General features: G+C 37.8%; 1 protein-coding gene across 10 annotated transcripts in view; it reads right to left on the bottom strand.

The window, feature by feature from the left end:
* Positions 1-22696, bottom strand: part of LOC114648396 (pumilio homolog 2-like) — a 195043-nt gene that overhangs the window by 18351 nt on the left and 153996 nt on the right. For 4 of the 10 annotated variants that reach the window (XM_028797401.2, XM_051924972.1, XM_051924966.1 and 1 more), the window contains exons 16-18: positions 19864-19998; positions 18780-18932; positions 7809-7934 (exon numbers count right to left, since the gene is read on the bottom strand). In XM_028797401.2, the coding sequence (XP_028653234.2) occupies positions 7809-7934; positions 18780-18932; positions 19864-19998 (414 nt within the window). Of the gene's footprint in view, positions 1-5117; positions 5187-7808; positions 7935-18779; positions 18933-19863; positions 19999-22696 lie in introns of all 10 variants that reach the window. The other 6 variants (XM_051924970.1, XM_051924971.1, XR_007934481.1 and 3 more) reach the window with 5 other exon arrangements.

Below are 22696 nucleotides of genomic sequence, written 5' to 3'. Positions count from 1 at the left end.
AATCGGTGCTGCAGGGAATTTGGTGCACTCAGTAGTCGACTTGTGACTGTCGTGATAGTATGTTGTGAGATTTCTTTCTTAATATTTTAATCCATACTAACTATGTCGAACAAAAAAAGAAAGTGGTTGGACGAATATGTACAACATGGATTCACATATATAACAGAATGTGATGGGAGTCAGCGTCCTATCTGCATGATTTGTAATTCCAAGTTAAGCAATTCTAGTCTAGTATCGGCAAAACTAAAAGAACACTTCCTTAACCTACATGGAGATGGGGAATACAAGAACACAACGCTTGCTGAATTCAAGATAAAGAGAGCCAGATTTGATGAAAAGGCCACTCTGCCTGCTCTCGGTTTTGTACCCATCAACAAACCGATCCTAACAGCATCGTACACAGTTGCTTACCTGATTGCAAAGCAGGGCAAACCACACACCATTGGTGAAACACTCATAAAACCAGCTGTGTTGAAGATGGCGAATCTGATGCTGGGAAAAGCAGCCGAAGTTAAATAATCACAAATTCCTCTTTCACATGACACCATCAACGACAGAATAGAGGATATGAGCAACATCTTAGCTCAAGTAGTTGCAGATCTAATTTCAGGCCCGACAAAATTCAGCCTCCAACTCGACGAGACCACAGACATTTCTAATGTAAGTCAACTTGCTGTATTTGTGCGCTATGTGAAAGATGACATGATAAAGGAAGATTTCAGTGAGCTGTGTAAAGAAATGGGTTCTGAATTCGAGGTACTTCTGTACCATTCTAACATTCGGTGGTTATCCAGGGGACGGGTGCTGAATCGTGTTTTTGCTATGTATGTGGAATTAACTCAGTTTTTACAAGAGCACCAACATCGTCATGCAGATTGTTTTAAAAATTCTAGGTTCATTCTCATTTTAGCGTACATGGCCGATATATTCGCAGCTCTTGATCATCTTAATCAGCAGATGCAGGGTGGGGGAGTCAACATCATCGAAGCGGAAGAAAACCTGAAGGCTTTTCAAAAAAAGCTGCCGCTATGGAAACGACGAACAAAGAATGATAACTTCGCAAACTTATTCCTGCTGGACGACTGTGTAAGTAAGATCGAAGATGTGTCTGGAATCTGAGATATTTCTGTACCTACGGAACTGAAGCAAGCAGTTGCCACGCACTTAGATGAGCTTGAAAAGTCTCTCGACGGATACTTCCCTACAAGAGAGTCATATCCAGCATGGGTGAGACAGCCGTTTACCTATGACATTGAGACAGCAGATGTCAATGATGAATACCTCGATGAAATCATTGAAATTCAGCAGAGCCAGATTCAACAGCAACTCTTCAGAACAACAACGCTCTCATCGTTTTGGTGTCGACAAATGGTAAGTTATCCTACTATTGCTAGGAAAGCCCTGGAAATTTTTATACCATTTGTTACAACATATCTTTGCGAGTAATCTTTTTCGAGGATGCTGGAGATAAAAATGAAGAAAAGGAACAGACTTTGTTGTGAAAATGACATGAGAGTGGCAATTGCCAAGGTGAAGCCACGCATTTCTGAACTGGTCTCTCAAAGGCAACAGCAGAAGTCACACTGATTTGCAGTAAATATTCATTATTATTGTAGCCTGGTGAAAATTAGGTGATGGGTGAGTGTTAAAATGATAAAAATAGCATAATACAATAAGTTTATTATTGGAATACATAAGTTTAAAAATTAAAATCATTTCAGTGTGGTAGTATTAAAAAAGGTTATGTCCTTGTGAAAAGGTATGCAATTTGTTGTGAATTCATACATTATATTGGTTTTGTTCTTTGAACTCAGTGATGTTAATACACAATTCATTTTATAAACCAGTAAAACATATACCTATGTCTTGAATTTGAAAAATTTGAAATTTTATTTTTCAATAAAGAAGGGTTCGGTGAATGTGCATATGAAACTGGTAGGGTTCAGTACCTCCAACAAGGTTAAGAACCACTGTTATAACGTTAATAACATACATCATTTTATACACCTTTAAACAATTTTATAAATGAGTTAAGTTCACTTTATTTCAACCACGATTGCAACAGAACGCATTTTGCCACATGATGAAATTACTTGAATAAATTGCACCATAATTTGGAGGCTCCCTATCTCACTCAGAAAATAAAAGCAATTAAACACTTAAAAAACAATTTATGTGCAAGCAGTTTGTACATATAAGTAAACCATCAAAGACTGTGGTACAGACACCATTGAATTTGTATTTTATACTAAATTGTAAGAACTTTATCAGTTGTACAGAACAGAATATCAAAATTAATTTTTTTACAATCTACAAAGACAAACTTAGATTTTTTCCAAACTATATAGTAAAGTGATTGAAATATACACATAGAAACTTACAAGACATGTGTCAAAATGCTAAGGTAATGATAAGAAATATACTAGTCCTACGCTTGATAAACCAAACAATTTATCAATTGGAAGGAGAGTGAACATAGGATGAGCAGGGTGTAACATGTAGTCTTTAAAAAAATGACCAAAATCCAAGGGAAAGAGCTGTCATCATGACTTTAAGAAAGTGGTACATAGCACTCTCTGCTTCCTATTCCTTTAAAAAAATAAACTGAGGATGGCTGTTGCATGATAAGGCACTAGCTCTGCCAAAGCCAACAATAACAGGAGACAATGAAATGGAAATTCAAATTGCACAAATAAATATAAATGACTTTTAGAAAATTTGCTAGCTTTGATTTCCATCTTTTGGATCTATATATGTATGCAAGAGTGTAATATAATCATATAGTAAGTACCCAGCACAAGTTAAAACTAAAATTGATGACATGGGCAGAAATGCAAACACATCAGCTTGACATTTCTAATGCCGCATTTGGTGTTTGTGGCTTTCTTCTTTGCAGATTGAGATGCACATTTGTCATTTCCTTCCTCCTTTTGTTCATCTTTCCCTCGATTGCAACCAGTTGTCCTGTCCCTGCAGCTGAAAAACACCCCCACAGCATGATGCTGCCACCGCCATGCTTCACTGTGGGGACTGTACTGGACAAGTGATGAGCAGTGCCTGGTTGTCTCCACACATACCGCTTAGAATTAAGGCCAAAAAGTTCTATCTTGGTCTCATCAGACCAGAGAGTCCTTCAGGTGTCTTTTAGCAAAATCCATGTGGGCTGTCATGTGTCTTGCACTGAGGAGAGGCTTCCGACAGGCCACTCTGCCATAAAGCCCTGACTGGTGGAGGGCTGCAGTGATGGTTGACTTTCTACAACTTTCTCCCATCTCCTGACTGCATCTCTGGAGCTCAGCCAAAGTGATCTTTGGGTTCTTCTTTACCTCTCTCACCAAGGCTCTTCTCCCCCGGTAGCTCAGCTTGGCCAGACGGCCCACTCTAGGAAGGGTTCTGGTCGTCCCAAACGTCTTCCATTTAAGGATTATGGAGGCCACTGTGCTCTTGGGAACCTTAAGTGCATTTTTTTGTAACCTTGGCCAGATCTGTGCCTTGCCACAATTCTGTCTCTGAGCTCTTCAGGCAGTTCCTTTGACCTCATGATTCTCATTTGTTCTGACATGCATTGTGAGCTGTAAGGTCTTATATAGACAGGCGTGAGGCTTTCCTAATCAAGTCCAATCAGTATAATCAAACACAGCTGGACTCAAATGAAGGTGATCTCAAGGATGATCAGAAGAAATGGAAAGCACCTGAGTTAAATATATGAGTGTCACAGCAAAGGGTCTGAATACTTAGGACCATGTGATATTTCAGTTTTTCTTTTTTATAAATCTGCAACAATTTCAAAAATTCTTTTTTTTGTCTGTCAATATGGGGTGCTGTGTGTACATTAATGAGGAAAAAAATTAGTAATTTAAATGATTTTAGCAAATGGCTGCAATATAACAAAGAGTGAAAAATTGAAGGAGGTCTGAATACTTTCCGTACCCACTGTATCTGTGGTTATTGCTTTTAGGTTTTAGAAAGTGACCATATACTTCATCAGATATGTGAAGTGTTGCCATTTTGTTTTATAATGCACACAAAACATGCTGCAGACTATCTGGGTGTTTCCTTCTCCCTTAAAATACCATATCTGCTTTTTTCACTTGGCATGTCATTTTTATCACTTGGCAAGTTTGGATTTTACATATCCAATATAACACTGTCAATTACTCACTAGCAAAACCCGACACTCAGGACTTAAAGTATAAATGAGCTTTCAGCCAATACTACCAAAAGAATGGCAGTAGACTTGAGTAAATGAATGATGAAAAACTGGTAACACTGCCATTGAGAGGCCAAGTGAAGCATTAATCTGAATAATTAAGCTTTTGTTTCTCGAAAATGTTTAATGTATGCCTGTAGTGAATGGTTATACAGTGATAAAAATGTCAAAACATCATTTCCTGACACACTTTAACCTTTTAATTCAAAAACATCATTTGCTTTGCTATCTTGACCGTATTAGAGCATTGGAAATTCTGGTCCATTACAGCATAATACTCATAGTCACTCAACTGTAAAACATGCCTCTCTTATAGGTTTAACAACAATCCCTAAGGATCTGATATCAATTTAAATATTACATGAAAGCTAAATGTTACAATCTCATTTTTAAAAATCTGACCATAAATTTCTTCAAATTCACGTTATTAATATTTAATATGCTGTATGTGCATGGTATGGAGACCTTTTCACAAGAATATTCCATTAGGCTCAAGGGACAGATTTTACTAAAACCAGCTATATAACTTTCATAATTTCTTTTATTATTTACTACGGAGTCTTTACAAAGTATACTGTATAGTAATGGTCATAAGGCTGCATATAATGTTTTCATAGTCTTTGGTTAAGTATATTTATCACTTGATCTATTGTATTTCTGTCTTTACTCTGCAAAAGACAAAGACAGAATCAAACACCAATATTTATACATGACTGCTGTAAATACAGTTATAATAATTAGTCTTTTAGACTTAGTCATAATTTTAATATTTAACATAGACCACTGCATTCTACTACAAAGATTAAATAATGTAACTGGTCTCTCTGCTTAATAAGTTTGCATCTTTTTTTTTTTTTTTTTTTTTTAAATATGTGTATATACTACACATATGATATTAATCCATTACCTACTGCAGTTTTATGATGTTCCCAAGGCCTCAGTGCATGAACATTCTTTTCTCTTTCTCTCTCTGTTGCTGTTAGGAGATATCATTTAAAACAACTGATTTTCACCGGTATTATATTTGACACTAAGGTGCATGAATCTATAAAAACAAAACATACTTCACTTATGTCACAGATTAAATATTTGGAAGAGATGAAACAGGATGAATAAAAATTACTTGTTCTTAAATTCCGGAGATACAGGAAAAAAAAAATTTACTGGGCAAAATTATCAAAGAATAACTTTTTACTCACATTTGTTGTTAAAAAGGTCTGTCTTCAGTTCAAAAAGGCAATTCTGTAAGGGTTTATTTTCTTATTTTATTTACTAGACATTAAGCCCGTTACAATAACAGGCGCTAGAACAGTAGTGCATAAACATTAGTAGGAACAGTCTATATTAAATGGCAAGGGACCTTGACCTCATTCTGTTTCTTGTCTTAATTTTTTTTTGTCAAAAATATTTTTGCAAGAAGCCTAAAGTAAAATAATAATAAAAATAAAATAGAAACGTATATGACAATACAGTAAGTAAAATTAATATTGCCTTAGTGTAAAAGTTTGTAACAATCTGTAATACACAATGTCTGAAGAAGATATTTAGGAAAAATTTTCTATTTTTTTACCTCATGAAATTTTTCTATAAAATTTCATTATAGACAACACTTCTTGTAAATATTCTGTCCGAGTTTGGCAAACGTTTGCCTTGTTCAGGACCATCTACAACCTTGACAACAACATTTTGAAAACTTCTAACTCTTGATAATGCAACATATAACTGACCGTGGCCGAATACTGGTTCTGGCAAGTAAATGCCATCTATTTGCTCGTATTTTTCTTTGTCTTTCAGCCTTTCTTTTGTTGATGTTTACTTGCTGAGCTGACCGTTCTTCCAGGAGATGTTACTTATATAGGATTTGATTGTCTGTGTCTTTTGTCCTACTTGACGTGTCCTTTTTTTGGGTGGCATGTTGTTAGTAGATAGTCACAGTAATATAAGATTGTACGTCCGTAATATTTTCTTTTACAGTAATACTGACTTGTATGTGGCTGTACTATGCGTCACTGTATTGTGTGCCTTTAATTTTCTCTCGCAGTAATACTGGTTTGTATTTCCGTAAATCTGACATCCTCAGAGTGAACACTTGCACAACTACAAACACTAATCCCACCTCTTTGGGGAAGCTGGTCTTCATGTCTCAGTACCCGATTGGATTTTTCGTGCCTTATGTTTTAGGTCTTACCTCATTTACCAAAATCCAATTGGATCTTCCGCACAATATTTTATAGGTCCCGCCCTCTCTGTCTTGTGTGACACGTCAGGCGGCCTTTGAAGCATCGCACCGTGCCTCACGCATGCGCACTTTACCAGAAGACACACAGACACCTTGACGCACACAGGGGTTTTATTAAAGAGGATGATGTATGCTAATTTTTCACGAAGTACAGTATATATGTAACAGCAATTTAGCAAAAAAGTATGTGTCTTGTATGTTTTGAGCATACTACTGAATAAGAATAATGGACGTCGATTATGTGACACGGGTAACATGACTTTTGTTTTTCTTTTTTCCATGGTTGTTTTCACATTATTTTGATATTGTACAGCATTGGTCACTATTGGCTGGTATTAAACCATAAACATTTTCTCTCCACTCTGCATGAAAACATGTGATTGAATTTTTTTTCTCACCCATCACTGCAAAGTAACATAAATAAAAACATATTTAGGTGGCATATTCCTTTAAAGTTAGTTAAGGGAAAGAAAAATAATGTTGCCATAAGTCAAAGCCTTACTTCTAAGTTTCTAAAACTGATTTTTACAGCATATGCTTTCACAATTCTAACATATTATTTCAATATCATTTCTCATGAGAACACTGATTTTTTTATTGGCAAGGATGAAGACCATTTGTTTTACCATAATACACTTTTTTTGGAGTAGCTGATTTGGTTATTAATATTGCTTTTTAATGACTCTGGCGATAAATGGAAACAATTCTTACTTATGGTCAAAATGACATAACCTGAACGATGTTAATCAATACATTAATTATTGCTTTATGGTAAGGCCATTTAACCTGGGGTATGTTTATGTTTATACTAGTCAAGCTACAGCAAAACTTGTATATGAACTATAAGTAAGTAGTATGAGCATTCAGGCTATGCTTCTGCAGGTGACCTTTATCTAAACGTTTAAAGAAACATACAGACGCAACCACAGTTAAATGTTGTCAACATACCATTGTTCATGTTATATAATAATTTTGCATTCTTAGCCATGTTTTGAGAACAGGTAAGATATTTAAATTCCATCTTCAGAATCAAAAATAGACTTATAGAAAATAGAACAGAAAATTGTTTTTTCATAAGACATAATTAACACATTTTTACCCAGGGGGAAATAATTGAAATCTGTTTCAATCAAATTAAAACGGGGAAAAAAAAAAAAACAAATTGAATTACTTATTTGAGAAAACATGCATGCATATAAATATATGTATGCAAAAAAAAAAATCACTCTGTGATCCAAGTTTCTTGATGACTCGAGTAATAACCACCTCCAAATTTCTATTAGCAAAAATAAAATAAATAAATTAAAAAGACAGGAAGATTGCACTTATTTTACTTAAAATCTACAGAGTTGCACAAACCTGTACCAGTTGCTCAGTGTGCTGATGAAGTTCATCTAGAATTGGCTGTGTTTGCTCAGCTGTACAATGTTCTAATATACGCTGAATCACACGACATCCATATGGGTGGGTTGAAAGCACAAAAACCTGAAAAAAGAGAGATTAATGTACAGACTAAAGATTTAGTTGTACTGAACAGTCTAATCTGGCTTTTCATAAATGTAAAGGGAAAATACTGCAGGTATCATTACTTCAATTTTTCTGTTGTTTCCGTAACACTTTAAATCCCCAGTTTAAAGAGCATTTTCAGTGTCGGCAATGCACATTTAGTTGTCTCTACCAACACACGGTGTCACACAATGAGCCTCCATCTTACCATCTTATTACATTTTTTCTGCAACTTATAAGTAGTAAGACTGTCCATTACACCTTGAGGGCTGGCTCCCGTCTGCAGCATTTAACTGTCATCCCAAACTACACAATTTTTAAGCAGGGTAGATGCATTTGTCCAAGGTTATGCTTATTTCCAAGGTTAACTTAACTTCATAGTGTGATGCATATTCAAATAATTCTACAATCCAAGTATCTTCGGTTTAAAGGTTTTTAGTAAAATTCAAGGCAAAACAGCTCACACAAAAATAAATGAAAAAAATTATATTACAAAGAAAAAAGTTTTTATTTAAAAATCAGAAAACTGTGTGCCAATGTTCTGTTTGTAAGCTAATCAAACAAGCCATACTTCTAGCAGTGAGACTATTTCCAACCTGACTTAATCAACACTGTTTTTTCATGAATAGTTAGGAAAGTTCTATTTCATGATAATTACAGGGAGTAAAAGATTATACCATAATCTAAGTAAGTATGAGAAACCGATATTCTATTGAAATTAGCAGATATGTAAATTTAACATTAACTTTTAACTTTTTAAGATTGGCTCTTACAAGCTGTATTGTTTATTTAATTTTACCTAGCTACATCTTATGCCTCTTGTGATTTTCATTAAAATATTGCTGTTTATTGTTAGTTAACTTAGTAGCTTCCTGGGAAATACACAAACTCATTTTACTGAATGTTTAAGTAGTTCTGAATAAAAATGTCTGCTAAATCTTTGTATCTATTTATAGTACACAGATGACAGTTCATACTTCACAAATTTGAATCTGATGTGTATACTCCTAAGCAGTGCGTAACATAAGGCTATGCTACATATGGAAATTTAAATGCAGGGTTCAATATCCAGAAATGGAATGCAGTGAATATGTAGTTAGTAATAAACACACACCAGAAACTCCTTTGGACAACCCACTTAAGAAATGCAGATTTTAAGGTTGATGCAGAAGTGTGTGGTTTATTGCATTCACTTTCATACTACATTTTGGTGTGAAAGCACATATGCAATTTCCTCCTCCTTCTTCACCTATTGGAAAACTTTAAACAGTTTTGGTATTTATTGTTACCAGTTTTGACATATAACCAAAAATACATCACTTAGGCTAAAACAACTATGAGAGCAAAAAAGTCTTTGATATAAAAAGGAAAATTAATTCCTAATGAAGACAGCGTGTTCACTTAAAATATCCATCTAAATAAAATGGCAATTGTCTGCATCTCTGTCTAGGAAACCTTACATAAAGTTACATAAAGCTACAGCGAGCCAAGCAGTGGGAAACAAGAGACTGTTGCATCTTTATTTTCACTGAGACATGGCTCCAGGAAAACATTGCAGACTCAGCCATGCAGCTAGATGGACTGACCATCTTCTGAGCGGACAGAGACACCTCTTTGTCCAGTAAGACCCATGGGGGGGTGGGGGTGGGGGGAATGTGTGTTTATGTGAACAGACGCTGCTGCAGTCGTGCAACACTGTTCCCCGCTGATAGAGGTTTTATCGGTAAGGTGCCGGCGGTTGCCGTCTACCTCCCGCCTAGCGTAAATGCTAACCAGGCGCTAGCGGAACTCTACAAGATCATCAGCAAACTGCAAACGACGCACCCCGAGGCATTTTTCATTATTGCTGGAGACTTCAATCATACCAACTTGATGTCAGTTCTCACAAAATTCTTCCAGAATGTGAACTTTGCTACTAGAGGGGGAAGCTGTCTGGACAATGTTTACACGACACCTACAAGGCCCTACCCAACCTCCACCTCGGCTATTCAGACCATATCAATAATTCTTTGCATTTATATAGCGCTTTTCTCACTACTCAAAGCGCTCAGCAATTGCAGGTTAAGGGCCTTGTATCAATGTGTTTATGGTTCCTGCATACAAGTCCCTGCTGAAGCGCACTAAACCAGCCTGGAAGAAAATGAGTGTGTGGCAGGTTGGTGCTGTTTCAGCTCTCCAAGACTGCTTCAAATTGACAGACTGGGACATTTTCAGGGAGACTGCTATGGATGGTGACTCCATCAATCTGGAGGAGTACACAGACTCTGTGACTGGCTACATCTCCAAATGCATAGAGGATGTTACTGTTACCAAGGATGTTACCACAAGAGCCAACCAAAAGCCCTGCATGACGAGCGAAGTGCACAAGCTGCTCAAGACCAGAAATGCAGCCTTGATCTGGAGACAAGGCCGCCATCAGGGTGACCAGAGCCAACCTGTCTTGCGCTATAAGGAGAGCTAAGTGGGCATACACGCAGAGGATTAACAAACACTTCAGCAGCAGCAGCAGAGACACACGTCGTATGTGGCGGGGCATTCAGACAATTACAAACTACAAACCCAACCCACACAGCAACAATGGTGATGCCTCCCTACCGGATGAGCTAAACAACTTCTTCGCACGGCTTGAGGTACAGAACAAAGAGCCTGCGAGAAAAGCAACACCTCCCTCCACTGACCAGGTACTCTGTCTCTCCATAACTGACATGAAGAGGACTCTATACAGAGTCAATCCACACAAGGCTGCAGGACCTGACAACATACCTGGTCGTGTGCACAAAGAATGTGCCAGTCAACTGGCTGGTGTCCTCACAGACATCTTCAACACATCTCTGAGCCAGTCGTCAGTCCCAGCATGTTTCAAGTCAACCACCATCATACCAGTGCCAAAGAAGTCATCAGTGACATGCCTGAATGACTACCGACCGGTTGCACTCACGCCAATCATCATGAAGTGCTTTGAAAGGCTAGTCATGTCACACATAAAGACTTATCTCCCTGCCTCCCTTGACCCTCTTCAGTTTGCATACCGCTCAAACACGCCAACTGAGGATGCCATATGCTCTGCCTTTCACCTCTCCCTGACACATCTGGATAAAAAAGACACATGTGTCAGGATGCTATTCATAGACTTTAACTCCACCTTCAACACAATCATCCTTCAAAAGCTGGTTGTAAAACTGAGCAGGTTGGGCCTGAACACCACCCTCTGCAATTGGATCCTGGACTTCTTGACAGAGAGGCCCCAGCCAGTTTGGATGGGCTGCAACACTTCCAGCATCATCACACTAAGCACTGGAGCGCCGCAGGACTGTGTGCTTAGTCCACTGCTCTTCACCCTGCTGACTCACGACTGCATAGCCACACACAACATCAAACACATCATCAAGTTTGCGGATGATATGACGGTGCTGGGACTGATAAGTAGGGATGATGAAACAGCATACAGAGATGAGGTGGAACGGCTGTCCGCTTGGTGTGAAGACAACAATCTATCTCTCAATGTCAACAAGACAAAAGAGATAATCGTGGACTTCAGAAAATCACATCCTGCTCACATCCCACTCAGCATCAATGATTTAGATGTGGAGACTGTTAGGAGTACCAGCTTCCTTGGTGTGCACATAACTGAGGAACTTACTCATCACTAATCAAGAAAGCCCAGCAGAGACTACACTTCCTGAGGCGGCTGAAGCGAGCAAGTCTTCCCCCTTCCATCCTCACCATGTTCTACAGAGGCACCACTGAGAGTGTTCTGACCAGCTGCATCACTGTCTGGAATGGCAATTGCAACATATCCGACCGCAAGTGCCTGCAAAGGATAGTGAAGACAGCAGAGAACATTATTACGGTGCCTCTCCCTTCACTACAGGACATATTTTACAAATGCAGTGTCCGCAAGGCCTGCAGCATTGTGCAGGACCCCTTACACCCCTCACATGGACTTTTCACACTTCTACCATCCAAGAGAAGATACTGCAGCATCAGAGCCAGATCTGCAGGACAGTTTTTACCCCCAAGCTGTCAGACTCCTTAACATCATGCTGCCCCCCTGGGATCTTCCACACTGCCTCAACCACCTCTAAAAACAGAACTTTTATACATGCAAGCCACTTTCCTGTAAAGACTAGTGTACATGTAGAAAAGAACTGAAAATCTCATACTGACCTTGAAGTATTTTGACATTGACATCCTTCTGCTGTGAAACATTCTGACCTGTCATTGTTTACACATGTCTTAAACAACTATTATCATACACTGATAATTTCTGTATTATCTATATCTATTTATTATATTACATATGATGATAATAATAATTCATTACATTTATATAGCGCTTTTCTCAGTACTCAAAGCGCTATCCACACAGTGAGGAACCGGGAAGCGAACCCATAATCTTCCACAGTCTCCTTACTCTATTGACTATATCTATGTATCTAGATTGCAAATACCATACATTGCATCAATGTTAATATTGCATACTACACTTCAATACATGTCAATATTACTGCTACTTCTTTGTCTTGTCTTGTTTGTGTTTTAATTTTAAATTTTTGTTTTAATTCTGTTTTTAATTTATTATTTGCACTTCATGTTGTTACACTGTGGACCCTGAGCTTCGCTATTTCATCTATCTTTATACTTGTATATAGTTGAGATGACAATAAAGTTTGCTTTGACTTTGACTAGGACAGAGTCACTATACCAGGCCAATGCAGTAGTGACCACCAGCGCACTTTCCCAGCAAAACACTTTAAGAGTGGTCAGCTCAATGAGTGACGCAGAGTCTGTCCAAAGAGGGAAACCCAATTAGGATAATGTGGCAGGACCTGAAACAAGCAGTTTATGAAGCAAACTAACCAATGTTTCTGAATGAAAGCACTTTTGCCTAGAAAAGTAGGCTAAAATTACTCAACAGTGATGTGAAAGACTGATATCACATTGGTAATAGGGAATCACACTTTTTCACATGGGTGTTTAGGGATACTTCATGACACCCCGAGCCTCAAACTGTTACTCATGATGACATTTTGTAATTTTCTGATACTAATACTGAGGCTGCACCTCAAAGAAAACAATTAATCTTTAAAATTTTCAAATTAGTAGCAGAAGAAGTGTGAAGGAAAGCATATAAGCTGTGATACTGAGTTAAGCAGCAGGTAATTTCTGTCACTTGGCAACAACATAAAAAATAATACTGCAAGAAGCACAGAGATGTAAAGATCAAGACACATACACCAATTAAGAGTAAAGCCTGAAATGGGGCACATTTATTCATTTGTATTTGTTACATTGTATTAATAACAATGAATGCTCCAAGAATTGTCCCTGGGTTGTACACTATGCTTTCTGCCATAGATTCAGGAGAATAATCCATTGCCATGCTTTCAGATGAATTACCTTCCCATTGCTATGGCCAGGGGAAACACCACATAAACTAGAGTCACATGCAATTGCATTTCCTTTCTTTCTTCCCTCATACTGCTTGATCACCTATCACATTTGTGTCAAAATCGATTGTCATTTTTAATCAGCTGCAATGATTAACTAGGAAAACTTAAGTGTTTTAAAACTTTTGACTGGTAGGGTATATATAACAAAAGATCCTAACAAACAACAGGAAACATATAATTATAAAAGCCAAGTTTAACTTTTTCTCTCCTACAGAAAAAGTCACATAGCTGATCAATTTAATCTTTTGGCTTATAAAGTACTCTCCTCTCTTATAGAAAAGGGCACTCAAGAATCTTTTTCAACTCGTGAGGTTAAGATGAATGGGTTTTAGGTTCTATGGCTGGTTAGGAAGTTTCTGTTGCCTGCAAATGGTGTTCATTTTCTCACAGCAACTAGCCTTTGCTCTGGCTTAGGACCAACTCCCATCACATTTCTCTTGGGGTGTGTGTGTGTATGTTGTGTGAGATGCTGCTCTGCCCTTTCTTACTGGATTTTAGGGTGAGAAATGCATAAAAGCCAGAACTTATACTTCACAAGATTATTATCCTTTAGTTAAATTTACACCAATACCACAGTACATTAGCTGGCTTCGTCCTGTCTATTAAATAACAATAGTTCTTTGAATCAATGTATACTTATGATTTAAGGTTAGCGATGTTTTATTCATTTTCTGGTTAGCTTTCTCCAGACAAGCACAAGATTTTTCAGCGAGCTTTCTTTTCTTTGTTCAGGAAATCTCCTTCTTTGCCTTTGGTTGCACCTTGTAGTTGTGGGTGGTACTGCAGTTTTCTCCAAGGATTTTTACACAAAGTGTTCTTGGATGCTAGCTAAGTCAACTGGTAATCAGTCAGCGACTGCCATTAGCAAGGTGAACACGAGGTTTACGTAGGTCCCTCTCTCTGTCTTTGCTGTCCTTTGGAAAGGTTGGACTAATGGCAACCTTGTCCAAACTCTAACACAGACAAGTATTCCACCCTTTCTGCCTGGCATAGTTGACCCTTGGAGAAAAGGGATTGCTTCGACCTCTGTTGTGTTTACACCCTATCAGCTATGGGTTCTGGCAATGAACAGCAAAATTATGAATAGGTCAACCTGAAGTGCAGAGAAAGAACAGTTAGTTAGGATGTTACAAGGGTATTTGTAGGGAGGAACAGAGGACTTGTCATTACCTTCTTTAGTGCACATAACCCCATCCTCTTGGTTGACCACTGATGATAAAGTTCCGTCCATCAGTGTTACTCATTGTAGATGTATGGTACTTTGTTCAGAAACTAATTACACTTCATGCCTTACAGAGAGATATCCCAAGGTCTGGCATCGATTATCTGATCAGATAAGGCTGCAAATGCTGCATTCCAAAGGGAGGGCCATTCAGGCAAACAAACTTTTAGGTAGCAATAAGAGTGTCTGGCATCAGTTCACTAAGTCAGGATTTGGACTGCAGTCTGGCAAAATGGATCATGCTATCGGCTATGCACCCATTTACTGTACATAAAGCATGTTGGTAACACTTTACATTAAGTGTCCATAATTACACTATAACTACTATGTAATTACCTGTATAAGTACAACACTGTACTTACAGTATCTCACAAAAGTGAGCACACCCCTCACATTTTTGTAAATATTATATCTTTTCATGGGACAACACTGAAGATATGACAATTTAATACAATGTAAAGTAGTCAGTGTACTGCTTGTATAACAGTGTAAAAGTGCTGTCCCCTCAAAATAACTCAAATCACAGCCATTAATGTCTAAACCGCTGGCAACAAAAGTGAGTACACCCCTAAGTGAAAAATGTCCAAATTGTGCCCAAAGTGTCAATATTTTGTGTGGCCACCATTATTTTCCAGCAGGGCATGGAGTTCACTAGAGCTTCACAGGTTGCCACTGGAATCCTCTTCCACTCCTCCATGACAACATCACGGAGCTGGTGGATGTTAGAGACCTTGCGCTCCGCCACCTTCCGTTTGAGGAGGCCCCACAGATGCTCAATAGGGTTTAGGTCTGGAGACATGCTTGGCCAGTCCAGCACCTTTACCCTCAGTTTCTTTACCAAGGCAGTGGTCGTCTTGGAGGTGTGTTTGGGGTCGTTATCATGTTGGAATACTGCCCTGTGGCCCAGTTTCTGAAGGGAGGGGATCATGCTCTGCTTCAGTATGTCACAGTACATGTTGGCATTCATGGTTCCCTCAATGAACTGTAGCTCCCCAGTGCCGGCAGTACTCATACAGCCCCAAACCATGACACTCCCACCACCATGCTTGACTGTAGGCAAGACACACTTGTCTTTGTACTCCTCACCTGGTTGCCGCCACACAAACTTGACACCATCTGAACCAAATAAGTTTATCTTGGTCTCATCAGACCACAGGACATGGTTCCAGTAATCCATGTCCTTAGTCTGCTTGTCTTCAGCAAACTGTTTGTGGGCTTTCTTGTGCATCATCTTTAGAAGAGGCTTCCTTCTGGGATGACAGCCATGCAGACCAATTTGATGCAGTGTGTGGCGTATGGTCTGAGCACTCTGACAGGCTGACCCCCCACCCCTTCGACCTCTGCAGCAATGCTGGCAGCACTCATACATCTTTTTTCAAAAGATAACCTCTGGATAGGACGCTGAGCATGTGCACTCAACTTCTTTGGTCGTCCATGGCGAGGCCTGTTCTGAGTGGAACCTGTCCTGTTAATCCGCTGTATGGTCTTGGACACCGTGCTGCAGCTCAGTTTCAGGGTGTTGGCAATTTTCTTATAGCCTAGGCCATCTTTATGTAGAGCAACAATTCTTTTTTTTCAGATCCTCAGAGAGTTCTCTGCCATGAAGTGCCATGTTGAACTTCCAGTGACCAGTATGAGAGAGTGCGAGAAGCGATAACACCAAATTTAACACACCTGCTCCCCATTCACACCCGAGACCTTGCAACACTAACAAATCACATGACACCGGGGAGGAAAATGGCTAATTGTGCACAATTTGGACATTTTTCACTTAGGGGTGTACTCACTTTTGTTGCCAGCGGTTCAGACATTAATGGCTATGTGATGAGTTATTTTGAGGTTATTGTTATACAAGCTGTACACTGACTACTTTACACTGTATCAAACTGTCATATCTTCAGTGTTGTCCCATGAAAAGATATAATAAAATACTTACAAAAATGTGAGAGGTGTACTCACTTTGTGAGATACTGTATACAGGTAATTACATAGTAGTTACAGTGTAATTATGAACGCAATGTAAAGTGTTACCAGCATGTTTGTAAACTGCAAGGAGACAAGGTATTTTTGAAATTTATAAAAATACATGTCACATCAGAACAAAATTTCAGGTGGCAAATTAATATATACTATGATTGCGAAGAAATAAGTTTGTCTTGAAAGATACAGAACTTATCCTTAGTTTAAAAGAACAAGCAAAAGCTATTATATCAGAGTAAAACTAGGCATAAATTTAAGTGTTTGGATTTTTACATCTGTCAGGTTTTCTCAGTCTTGCCTTTACCTTATATGTTTTTTTTTTGGTTTTGCTTTAAAGACAGACATTTTTGTAGAGTAAAAGACATGTGACATTAGATGACTTTTCCACCAATTTTCAGTTGTAGCTTTCATTTACATAATCTCAAGGAGAGTCAGAAGCGGATGGTGGGGTTCTCCAATTAGGTACAGTGGCATTACCTGACATACCACGCAACTCAGACCAACTAAGTCTGAGACTTGTTGACAGGTTTAACTTTGTCTTTAGTCATAAGACAAGGTTATGTGTGCATGAGAGTTGACAACCAATAAGTGCTCATCTGAAAATACAATCCATATAATGCAGTGATGAGGAATAAGGAATGCAGGTATTTTGGAACTTGTTAACAGAAGTCTACAAATTGAGGATTGTCTGTCTGATGTCTCATATTTTAGATACCACAATATAATGGAAAAAAAAGATTTAAAAAAAAAAAAAAAAAAAGGTCCATAATTGCAGCTCAATTTAACATGCCAATTAACCTTTTATATAGCACCGACTCTGACAGGAAGCATGTTGGCTTCCACAAAAAGGGTTTAATAATTGTGTCAGCCCACAATCTCGATATGCCTAGTGATTTTCAGTTATGTAAATTTGACATGGTCCACTAACAAGATCAGCAAATGCAGTCGGCAATGAGCAAAATCACATAATGGGACATCATCTTAAGGTATACACACTCACCATATACAGAACAAAATAAAAGTAACATTTGGTTAACAGACCGGCAGGCATATGCCATTAGCTGGTGCTGTAAATAATAATAATAATAATAAAAAAAAACACACACACAGATTGGGTGTTACTAACAACAGTGTGCTACACAAATACAAATACATAAGCTGACACTTGGATAAAATGCAAAAAACACATTTTATTTACTTTATGTCGGCCATTAAGTTTATATTCCAGAGTGTGGTCACATCTCATATGTGCTATGGCTTGCACTATTAAAGGGGGAATCTGAAAATGAACTACATTTGTGTCTACTTAAAATAGACCTTTCAAAATGAACAGAAATTAAAAGTTAAAGCAGATTTGGAAAAAAAAAGTTCTGCAAAGGAATTTGAAAATATCAGAATCATAGCATTTTGTGGTGATCTAATATAATTAGAACTTCATCAGTGATTGAATACATCTCTAACATCCATCTGCTGCATTGACACTACATATTAAAATACATGGATATAGCTTAGCTCTCAGGTAGTCATTTCATTTACTCCTTCAATGCTAAAGATAACAGAAGTACGGCAGACTAATTGTTTAAATGTGTATTACTAAACTGTTATTAAAATTTGTAGCTACAAGGAAACTGAAACATAAACCCTTTGTACAGTGAAGAGCTCTGTTAAAGGTACAGGCCACAAAATACAAAGATGGAACATTTGAGCAGTCAAAAACTCTCACTATTTCTCTCATTTCTCTCTGTCACTTCTCAGTAGCAACTCTGGTGTTAAAGCAGTTTACACTTTTGCTTCATATGATTACTACTCTTCCACATCATTATGAGAAACGATGATGATCTTTATCTGCATTCTCTTCTCAAATTAATGATAAGTGTTTTTCATGATGTGATCTAAAAACAGGTTCTATATGTTATTACCTTGCAAAATCCATTGGCCTTTGCAAAATTTTTGTCTTGTTTCTATTAGTTAAGAACAAAAGTAATACTTTTACTGCATATATTACTGCACTAGAGTGCTAATGAAACAACCAGGTAGTAGTTCTTGACTTAAGTTACAAATATTCATAGTTTTCAATAATAATAAAAATTACAGAGAGAACATGGTAGCCAAGTTCATTATTTGTAAATGCAAGAGAATATGCTGATCTACAAGTAAACATATCCTTACCTGAGCCTTGAAAGCATCAATAATGAACTGCAGAGCCTGAGGCTGGACACATTCAATGCACTTTTGAACAACATGATTTCCATTTTGGTCTTTAACACATTTCAAGACATGTCCATCAAGTTCCTTAACCATTTCATTCTGGAGAAGGAAAGACTGAGAAAAATTATTTTTTTTACCTAAACCCCAAAGTCTCTCATTTAATATATTTTTTTATATTAATACACACGCAAATATATTGTCTACTACAAATCTATGAAGCCAAACCTGGTGACTAGGAGGATCGATTATATGCTGAAAAGGGTAATTTTCCTGACAACAGCCTTATATGTGACTTCTAATGCTTACACAGTGAATGATGGAACTACCTGTAGGGATCTGTTAGGAATTACACCCTTCCATATCTGAATTACAGTGCTCGATTACTGGTCATGTACTATTCATAACAGAAAGCTGGCGTTTAGTCTACCAGGTACCAAAGTGCTAAAATTAAAATTACTTTCATGCTACACACAAACTCAATTCAAGAATACTACTTAAATTGAGAGACGTTAGTACGACAGTAACTACTGCTTCCCAGAGTTTTTATTTCAATTCACTTCTGGTTTCTTTTTGTGCTTTTTTCAATTCAATTTATTCTTTTGCAGCATTAAGTGAAAAATCCAAAAATGTTTAAATAAATAAATAATAAATGTTTATATAAAATATAAATCGACCTTAACTGTTAAATATCCTTTTTTATCAATATAAATACTAAGATATGGATATTGGACAATGAAACAGAGAGGGGCCTTCTATAATTTCACAATTTATGGGATTCTTCTAAGTACCGGTAATGTTGCTACTTCAAACAGCACAAAGTTTCACTGGAGACAGTAAACTGGTGAAATGTGTGTAAATATCGGTGTGTGTGTGTAAGCATTCATTTTGATGGACTGAAATTTTTTCTAAGGATGGTAACTATATTACACTACAGATACAGGGATAGGCTATAGCTAAAGGTTTACTAATAAAATAATGGCTAGATAAAAAAATAGATTCATGACTAAAGAGCACATTAAATAAAAGATTACAAAAATCGACTTACAATTACCTGCTGGTCTGTTGAAATTGACTCCAGGGCTTTCTGAATAACGCGACAGCCATACATTTGAAGGGCGAGAGGTAGAACATGGCCTCTGATCCTTGTAGCTAAAGCCAATTTCTGATCCTGGCTACCAAACTGCAGTGAACAAAACACAAATCAAAAACTCTTTTAGCAAGAAAAACAAGAAATATCTGTAAGTAGAATTCTTTATTGTCATTATGCATACACATAACGAAATTTTTTGTTGGTAGGACTCGGCTTCAAGGCAGAATACTTAAAATACACAATACACTATAAATAATAAAATAAACATAATAAATATAAAAGACAGCAGCAATAAATCATCATCAAGTCCAGACTTTTCCTGAGGTAGTACGCCTGCGGAGACCAGTGATCTGTGTGCGTGGGTCTGCAGGGGACGATTACGAGGGAAAGTGCGTATGCATGTCTACAGGTAGGCAGGTTAGGGCTAGATGTAGATGTATGTGTGCGTATCAGCAGGGGCAGATGGACTTCACAGCTCTGTGGAAAAAGCTGTCTTTCAGTCTGCTGGTGCGTATTTTTATGTTTCTGTACCGCTTTCCCGAAGGCAGTGATACAAACAGTCCATTTCCTGGATGGGTGAGATCCACAGCTATACATTTGGCCCTCTTCTGCACCCTTCCAGCATATACAGAGTCCAGGTCTAGGAGAGGACTTCCTACGATCCCCTGTGCTGTTCTCACCACCCGTGCCAAGTCCTTCCTGTCCTGTGCAGCTGCCCTACCACACTGTCATACTGTGACAGAGAATGCTTTCTATAGCGGATCTGTAGAAGTTTGTGAGGAGCCGAGAGGAGAATCCAGCACGTCTCATCTTCCTGAGGAAGAAAAGTCTTTGTTGGGCCTTCTTTACCAGGTGAGATGTGTTCAAAGACCAGGTCAGATCCAATGTAATGTGGATACCCAAGAACCTGATATTGTCCACACACATTACAGACTCCTCATATATGTATATAGGAGCATGTTCTGTTCTTCTGGACCTCCTATGGTCCACAATTACCTCTTTAGTCTTGCTGGTGTTCAAGATGAGGTTGTTGGCTGAGCACCATAGTGCTAGGTGTTGTATCTCCTCTTTGTAGTGAGTCTCATCATTGTCTGATATTAGACCCACCACGGTCGTGTCATCCACAGACTTAAAACCATATTTGTGGCATGGATGGCAGAACAATCGTGCATAAATAACGTGAAGAGTGCTGGGCTGAGCACACAACCCTGTGGCATGCCTGTGTTCAGAAACAGTGTGGCTGATGTACAATCTCCAATTCTAACCACTTGAGGCCTGTTGATAAGAAAGTCCCTGATCCAGAGACACAACGATGTGGACAGACTCAGATTATGAAACTTTTGTACCAACTTGTCTGGGATTACGGTGTTAAACGCTGAACTAAAATCGACGAATAGCATCCTAACATAAGTGTTAGGGCACTGTAGATGAGTCAGGGCTGTGTGAAGTACTATTGGGACAGCATCCTCTGTCGATCTGTTCCTCCTGTAGGCGAACTGATGGTTGTCAAATCCAGCAGGGATGTCATCCTTGATGTACTTTAGGAGGATTCTCTCAAAGCACTTCATTATTACTGGGGTCAGAGCCACAGGGCGGTAATCATTAAGTATCAATAGCTAAGTTTAAAGGCAGAGCAAAGCACACTATTGAGAAAAAAAACAGTATGTTTAAGAACTCTTTACCTCCTATTTTTTTAAACACAGAATGCATTTTGAGTTTTATATACAAAATCCTGAAGAAAAAAGGGAGAGTTGGGTATAGCAGGTAGGCAGCAGGAGCTCTGTGGTAACTGATTCATTATATAACCAAAAACTTTAACATCACACTTTTAATTGTGAAGACCTCTAGAAGTTACTTTAATTATAAAGACATTATTCAACTGCTGGCACAAATTTTAAACAACTGGAGCACTGGATGTTTAGGACTGACCCATCAACGTTACGGTTTAAATTACAGTGAAACTGCCTAAACAATGTATCAAGTATCTATATCTTGTGCGTGTGTGTAAATCCACATAGACACACATGTACACAGATACATTTTAGTTCATCTTAATTACATTATACAGTACTTCCTTTTACTTACATTACCACCATTAAGAACCCAAAAGACGTCATGAAAAGCATTAGTACATCTGCGCAGATGTATTTGTGAGTCTATTTATATACTGTTTTACTTTAACTGTATAGTATTTGAAAAGGCTTAGCATCAGCCAAAAGGGAAGTGCACTAAAGCTGAAATTATCCAGCCAGACAATTAATACAACTTTAGTATGTTATTTGCAATATTAAAGACATACAATACTTATTTTTTGCTAAATGCCCTGTTTTATTAGAATGTTTTGCTCTTCTGTTTCAGAGTTCAGAAACAAAACTTGGCAAAATATTCAAATGTCTCTTTAAACTGAGTACAGCATTGACTAACTCTCCACACAGAGCTGATGCTTTTCTTATGCCTAATGATAGTAGGTAATGCAAGCCTAGTCCTGAACAGTCCAATTAGAAAATGAATGGAAAAATAAAGGTTTGATGCAGTAACAGTAATTTTGTAACTTAATGTACATATTCTGACAAACTGTAAGACAAATCTTTCTATAAATTAGCATTTCCTTGGAGTAGATATAAGTGTTTAAAAGATATAGTTAGCTAAATTAATATCCCTTATTAATGAAAAAAATAGGGACACTGAATTATATACTCAGTGCTTTCACAAATTTCTGATGCAAATGAAGTTGAAAATATTTGTTGTTAATAGCAACCAAAAACAACCCTCAATAAAAAGTAGGGAT

The sequence above is a fragment of the Erpetoichthys calabaricus genome, chromosome 3, assembly GCF_900747795.2.
Source record: "Erpetoichthys calabaricus chromosome 3, fErpCal1.3, whole genome shotgun sequence".
In the NCBI taxonomy this organism is placed as follows: Eukaryota; Metazoa; Chordata; class Cladistia; order Polypteriformes; family Polypteridae; genus Erpetoichthys; species Erpetoichthys calabaricus.
The sequence above is the reverse complement of the archived record's forward strand: the minus strand, read 5'-3'. Positions and strand labels throughout refer to the sequence as shown.